This window comes from Hordeum vulgare, chromosome 7H, assembly GCF_904849725.1.
Source record: "Hordeum vulgare subsp. vulgare chromosome 7H, MorexV3_pseudomolecules_assembly, whole genome shotgun sequence".
Taxonomy (NCBI): domain Eukaryota; kingdom Viridiplantae; phylum Streptophyta; class Magnoliopsida; order Poales; family Poaceae; genus Hordeum; species Hordeum vulgare.
The window spans coordinates 177,303,782-177,310,735 of record NC_058524.1 but is presented as its reverse complement, the minus strand read 5'-3'; the positions used below and the strand labels follow the sequence as shown (position 1 = coordinate 177,310,735).

Below are 6,954 nucleotides of genomic sequence, written 5' to 3'. Positions count from 1 at the left end.
TTTAAGTATGGTTTTAAGAGATAAATGTATGGATATGGTTCAAGTATGGTCCAAGTATGAAACCATTTTCAGCTTTAGGAAGATGAAACATGTCAAATACACTAAAACCAAATGATGTTATAGGATGTATGGGAATTGAGGGGTTTCACCGGAATAATCCCCGCAAATTCCCTAAAATACACTACCAAACAAGGCCTGGCTGTGTGCTCTCGAGTCTCGAGTGACTCTGCTTTTAACTTCCACAACAACCCAGTGCGTGGCGACCCAACTCTACTTTCCAGCGATGGCGTCGTCACTGCCGGAGAAGGCTGGGGTTTCCCCGTGGAGCAAGCTGGAAGGGCAGGTTGTGCTGGTGACGGGCGCCTCCTCCGGCATCGGCCGCGATTTCTGCCTAGACCTGGCGCGCGCGGGCTGCCGGGTCGTCGCCGCCGCGCGCCGCGCCGACCGCCTCCGCTCCCTCTGCGACGAGATCAACGCATCCGCCGCCGCGGTCGCCAGCCTTCCCTGGGCGGTGGCCGTCGAGCTCGATGTCGCCGCCGGAGGGTCCGCCGTCGAGGCGGCGGTGCAGAGGGCCTGGGACGCCTTCGGCCGCATCGACGTCTTGATCAACAACGCCGGCCTCCGAGGTAACCATTCTGCTATACGGGGTTCGATTAGCCGTGTGAACACCTGTCTAGTATTCATCTCCAACTGGAAATACTTGTCAAACTGAGCTCAAATGTGTAATTATTTTGGTCAACAATTTAATTACGAGCGTGCGTGATCTTATCAAGTACTGTTAATTTGGCTCTGAGGGGAGAAAAAAATATCATGTTACTGAACCTAGTACATATAATTATTGTAACTTGAAAGAGTCGTTGTCCTTGCATACTTCAGGAGGTGTTCATTCCTCACTGGATTGGCCTGAGGATGAGTGGGATAAACTCATCAAGACAAACCTTACCGGATTATGGCTCGTCGCCAAGCATGTATGTAGACACATGCGTGATGCCAAGATAAAGGGTTCAGTTATCAACATTTCGTCTGTTGCTGGCCTCAACCGTGGCAATCTGCCTGGCTCCATTGGATACGCATCCTCCAAGTCGGCCGTGCATTCCGTCACAAAGGTACCTCCACTATTCCTCATCAAACGTTTGTTTCGGTATTGTGTTCGTAACAAAGCTATATTTGATATGTTGGTGCAGCTAATGGCTTTGGAACTAGGAGCGTATGGAATTAGAGTGAACGCAATTGCGCCTGGAATATTCCAGTCAGAGATAACTGCTCCTCTGTTGCAAAAGAGATGGTTGAGCACTGTCGTTTCGAAGATTGTGCCACTTAAGACAAATGGCACTACTGATCCAGCATTGACATCGCTGGTTCGTTTTCTGATCCATGAAAAGGCATCATATATAACTGGCAACATCTTCATCGTAGATTCAGGCGTCACCGTACCTGGTGTTCCAATATTCTCTTCTCTGTAATCTTTGTTATTAGATTACAATTAAGTCATATAGGAGTGCAACAAGCAATAAAAACTCCACATGTTATTTTTTGTGTTAGCGTTTCTAGGTGCACGTTACTCCAGAAGCACAATCGTTCTGTATAACATGGTAAGCTTCTGAAGATTGCTTCTATTAATTTCTGTATTTTAAGAGCAGCATACCCTTGCGCCCACTTCTAAATATTACACTATCCACATTTGCAAAATTGTTGGCTGTGAAATAGAACTGTCCTGGTAAACATCACTGATTTAGGTGAGACTATTATTTGCAACCAAACATTCAGTTAGTTTTGCTAAGGAACATGATTTAGGTGACATTCTTTTCTTCATAGAGAATGTAGGTAAACATTCTGTTGAAAACACTAACCAAACCAAAATGACCCAAAGATATATAGATATAAGTAATTACCAAATACAGACATTCATTAGAGATGTTGTACATGCTAGGAAAATATGGATTATATAATCAATTGCATGACACTCTACAACAACAAAGCCTTAATTGCATGTCACTCTAATGGATAAAATATATATTTCGTGGCAGTTTTAGCAATTTGGCCGACATTTGAAATTCGGCATTCAGGCATGTATAATTGGAATTAAACAGAATGATTTCACAGTTCTTCAAACAAGTAAATATCACCATGCTGGAACAAAAAACTCTATAGTATGTCTATGAATAAGTGTGAAACATACAAAACTTTGGTACGATTTAAAGTTTGACCAAGATAGCTATCGGGAAATATCTAAATAAGATCTTCACTAATATTACACACTGAAGACATCCGGATCCCATGCATATGCACCTGCGAGTTGCCTTCCTCAGATCTCATAGTGCATTCCAACCTGCAAGGTTTTGCCAGGAGCTATCTTTAAACTGGACATGTTGGACCTGAAATTCTTCTGCAGGAACCTGTAAAGGCTATTAATAACAAAGCGCTTGAAGCAGTTCCGTGTGATGCTCATCTTTAGAATAGTCCTTCCAATCACAAAGCTTGTTCCATTTGTGAAAGCTGAATCCAACAGTAAGATCTCATCATTGTCCGCTATTTGCTTGAGGGATGCAACAACTAATACAACGAAGTCATCATCATCCATGTTGTGGTTATCCATATAGCCATATTGGAGTATGCACCTATAAACACCAACATGATCTAGTTTGTCTACGAGGAAGCGCTCTTCTGGAAGGACAGATCTCACTGGAAGAATCCTCACAGTGACAAACACCATCACTTCACGGATGGAACCCGTGTGCTTAACATAGTGACGAACAATAGGTGGAATGCCATTCATCAAGTCTGTGCAAAAGATGCATATCCCAGGTACCTGGCTGCTACCCGTTACTATTTTAATGAACTCCTGCTTACCCAACAAGTTGGCTGCATCATATTCATTCTTCTTGCGTCTCCCATAAGTCCAAGAAATTGTAATTGCAAGGAAAAATGCAGTATTTGCAAATGGAACCCAGCCACCTTGTAAGACCTTGTTTAGAAGTGAGGTCATGTAAATCCCTTCAATGGAGAAGAAGACAACGAAAAACAGGCCGACTGCTATGATGTTAGTTTGCCAGATGACAACCATGACAACTGTCATGAGGGTTGTTGTAAACAGCATAACCCATATCACTACTGTGCCTGCAAACAAAATGAAAGAACGTTCAGTCAGATTGCAACTAATGCATGTCCACCTTTTGCATTCCTGCTATTGCATCTATCAAAACTGAGAAGTGTTCCCTTTCTTGTTTCTAGCACAATAACAATGGTAGGCTACTCTCATATTGTGTAAGTATCAACCAAACGATCAGGCCTTTCGTATGGTAACATTTTCTTATGTTTGGTGGCTTTAAATGGCTAAATGTAGTTTAACAATAACTCTTTATCTCACATGGATAGAATCTCACATGGTCAGCTGCAATTAGAAATAACATGAGCATATAATAGATTGACAATTAGGAAAAACACAAGCATATACTAGATTGCTCACCAAAGGCTTGCCCGATCTGTGGCCCCCCTTTAAACCCATAAGTTATCAGGATGCACGTGATCATCAAGAAATAGTTAACCTCTGGAGAGTATACTTGGCCTTCATATTTTTCCGAGGTATGCTTCATCGTAACCCTTGGAAAACAACCTAATGCAATTGATTGTCGAATGATGGAGAAACTGGCTGATATTAATGCCTGGCTTGCAACAATAGCAGATAAAGTAGCTATGATAAACATGGGCCAAAACAACAGCTCTGGAGTGCTACTGTAGAACGTTGTGCTGAGCTTAGAAGGGTTCTTGATCAAAAATGCTGCCTGGCCAGAATATGCAAGGATCATTGATGGATAAACTACTGCTGAAAATCCCAGCTGCAGGGGGGAAGGAAGGAATATAGTTAGCACTTGAATTTTTATCATCTTATTAAAATTAAATGTTCATTTACCTGAATTGATGACTTGTTGAAGTGACCCAAGTCAGCAAACATAGCTTCGGCACCTGATTATAATGACCGACATTTAGCCATACAAGGAGATCACGTAAATGAAAACAAAATCAGTAGGTATATGATTTCAATGTTAAGTAACATGGGAAGTAAAGTGCTGACCTGTTATGCATAGAACGATTGCTCCAAGTTGCTCCCAGGCTTTTCTTTTGTTCCTTGCGAAGAAAGTTATTATGTGGAGTGGGGACGCGGCTTTGAGAACTGATGGGTAATACTCGATAATATTGTACAGTCCAATGAGCGAGACAAATAAGAACCATAGGAGCATAATAGGAGAGAAAGCGAAGCTGACTTTGCTTGTCCCATAGTTCTCGAAAAGGAATAGAATGATCAATATAATCACGCTTAGAATGACAACATGATCTGGAACAAGCAAGCAGATTGTTATTGTATTGTTTTTCCTGGCCTCGTAAAGTGGAACTGCGCTAGCTAAATAAAGCTAACGAATGAGCAGCTGTTACCTTGTGTTATCTTAGGAGATCTTGATTGGATTCCTTGAACAGCCGACAGAACTGTTTTATTTCAGATAGAAACAGAAAGGTCAGGACATTACTCAACAGAGGATTGAAATTCTATTTCTTGTCACTCTTGAAGTGGCTAATAGGAACAACCAGGTCGGAGTACCTGAGATGGCTGGAGTGAGAGCACCATCGCCCATCACCATGGAAGTCGCGATCAGCACGACGTAGGTGATGACTGACTGTGCTGTTGTGCTTCTTTCCAAGAACTCACGCATCTTAGACGGCAGTTTCTTCTTCTTGCTGTGGAACTTGAGATTAATGTCGGATGCCAGCCGTGTGACTGGCATCGGCATGCTTCCGCTAAAATTCACATGCTGGCGCAGGAGCGAGTAGAGGGCAAAAGTACCACCTGCACGAAGTAAGCGTGTGTTTGTAAGTAAGCTTCGAAATCCTATCGCTACAGGTCCAGAGATTTTTTGGCACGCAAAAGATTATCGAATCCGAACAATCAAGTACCCCCTGTTTAGATAGTGATCTAAACGCGCTTATATTTTTTTACGGAGGGAGTACCTTCTTAAGATATTTGTGCTTGTGATATACCGTGGGTACAGAATTGTATGGTGGTGGAAACATTTTATTGGCCATTTTTCTTCTTAGTTTTACTTCCGTACACACCCCTAAAATGTTTACACGAATCTTAAAGTTCCTTAAAAATGGTATTCTCGTACATTCACGATCAACTAATACTAATCCCTATTCTCCCAATAGACCAAACAATAGGTCAGAACAATCTATTTGCATCAAAATTTGTGAAGATTTCGTTTTTACTTTTTGAACTGGGGTAGGACTGATGGTCTTGTTGTAATGCAAAATGGAGCGGTAACGTCTGGATATAAATATGGATCAAACGGCGACAAACATTCCACAACATAGTCGAGAGTGGCTGCTGAGATGCGCACTGATGATTCTAATCTACTACGTTTGGTAATCGAAAAAAAGGCGGATCTGCATTTACATGCAAAATAAGGATTTTGACAAAAAATATTCGGATCCAGTACCCATATGATTAGATTATAGAGGGCAGAAGAGATAAAGCAGCAGCATCCGTCAATCAAAGGTGACCGTAATGTAATGGGAAGGAGATCGATCGAGTGGGTAGCGGCAGTGGTTACCTTCTCCATGGTCGTCTGCATGGAGCACGACGAAGGTGTACTTGAGGAGGCCGATGAGGGTGAGAGTCCAGAGGATGAGGCTGAGGATGCCGAGGAAGTCCTCCTCCCCCGGGTCCGGCAGCGTCACGGTCGAGAACACGTACAGCGGGGACGTCCCGAGGTCGCCGTAGATGATGCCCAGCGACTGGTAGCTCAGCACCCCGATCTGCCACCACTTGAAATCCTGCCGTCGCACATGGATCGATCCATCGCGTCAGAAATGGACGAATCTGCAAAAGTTTTATATAAGAGGACGGATATATACGCACCGGGGCTTTGCGGTGCTCCATCTTGTAGTACTGGCTGAAGGTGCGGCGCGTGGCGCCGGCGCTGTCATCGTGGTTCGTCGAGCTCCTCTCGTCCACGGCCGCGACGGCGGCGGCGCTCAGCTGGACCACGACGTGGTCGGCTGGCGGCTGGTGCTCCATCGCGCCGAGCGAGAGGGAGAGAGAGAGAGAGAGCGATCGACCTCACCAACAACCAGAGCGGCCTCCAGGGTTTAATAAGTACTGCCAGCACCGACCTCGTCTTCTCCACGCGGGGTTTTAGGAGGGTTCGTTCTCCTTTTGACAGTCTTTCTAGGAGGGTTAGTTGGTTGCTTAGTCAGTCAGTTCGTTCGTTCGTTAGCAAGCCAGCAAATAGGCCGGCCGCCTCATTGATAATCGGAAAAGGTCTATTTTAAACCCTGAATTGGCAGTGGTCCGGCGGAATGAACCCTTAACTCAAAATTCTGATCGACTGTAACCTGAACTATGCGATTTCGGTCTAAATCAAACTTTAAGATTCATTTCGCCGTATCTTTATCAATTCAGGGTTTAAAATGAACTTTTTTCTTCATAATCCGGCGTAGGCATTGCAAGCCTCTTGCTGGACATCCGTCTTTCTACTCGGCCAAATCTTGCCATCTTTTTTCTTTTCTTAATCTAAAGAGAAGAAAGGCCACAGATACATGACATGAGAGGGAGATATACGCTGCAGGATGATCATCCACTGGACTCGGACTGTACTTTTACTTATTTATTTTCAAAGACGCAAGCGTTTATATATACGCGCATACATTTTTTATGAATAATACGAAAGTTTTATTCCAAAGTCATAATCGCGAGGCAATAAGTCCTCACAATATGGAGAATATTCATCCCTATGAACGCGCGTACACACACATCATATTTCTATGAGCATCTTCGAAAGACTGAATCAGTATATCATCTTGAGATTTACAAAGTCATCGTAGGTGTTTCGTCATCCATGAAAACGTCTCATTTCATTGAATGCGCATCGCCGAAAATCCTGAAACAAATTTAGGAATAAT

General features: G+C 43.5%; 2 protein-coding genes and 1 long non-coding RNA gene across 3 annotated transcripts; 2 read left to right on the top strand and 1 right to left on the bottom strand.

Annotated features, from left to right (window-relative positions):
- Positions 1-207: 207 nt before the first annotated feature.
- Positions 208-1,639, top strand: LOC123411561 (3-oxoacyl-[acyl-carrier-protein] reductase FabG-like). The gene is made up of 3 exons (XM_045104527.1): positions 208-626; positions 877-1,106; positions 1,185-1,639. The coding sequence occupies exons 1-3, from the start codon at positions 284-286 to the stop codon at positions 1,461-1,463; spliced, it is 852 nt and encodes a 283-aa protein (XP_044960462.1). The 5' UTR covers positions 208-283; the 3' UTR covers positions 1,464-1,639.
- A 408-nt stretch (positions 1,640-2,047) lies between these two features.
- On the bottom strand, positions 2,048-6,075 carry LOC123411563 (potassium transporter 26-like). The gene is made up of 8 exons (XM_045104528.1): positions 5,912-6,075; positions 5,604-5,826; positions 4,595-4,840; positions 4,432-4,482; positions 4,073-4,333; positions 3,911-3,963; positions 3,467-3,836; positions 2,048-3,117 (listed from the first exon to the last, which is right to left on the bottom strand). Exons 1-8 carry the CDS (start codon positions 6,068-6,070, stop codon positions 2,306-2,308), a joined length of 2,175 nt encoding a protein of 724 aa, XP_044960463.1. The 5' UTR covers positions 6,071-6,075; the 3' UTR covers positions 2,048-2,305.
- On the top strand, positions 2,716-5,077 carry LOC123411564. Its single transcript, XR_006613278.1, has 2 exons — positions 2,716-2,805; positions 4,565-5,077. It is a non-coding gene; the product is annotated as an uncharacterized LOC123411564 (long non-coding RNA).
- Positions 6,076-6,954: the final 879 nt, after the last annotated feature.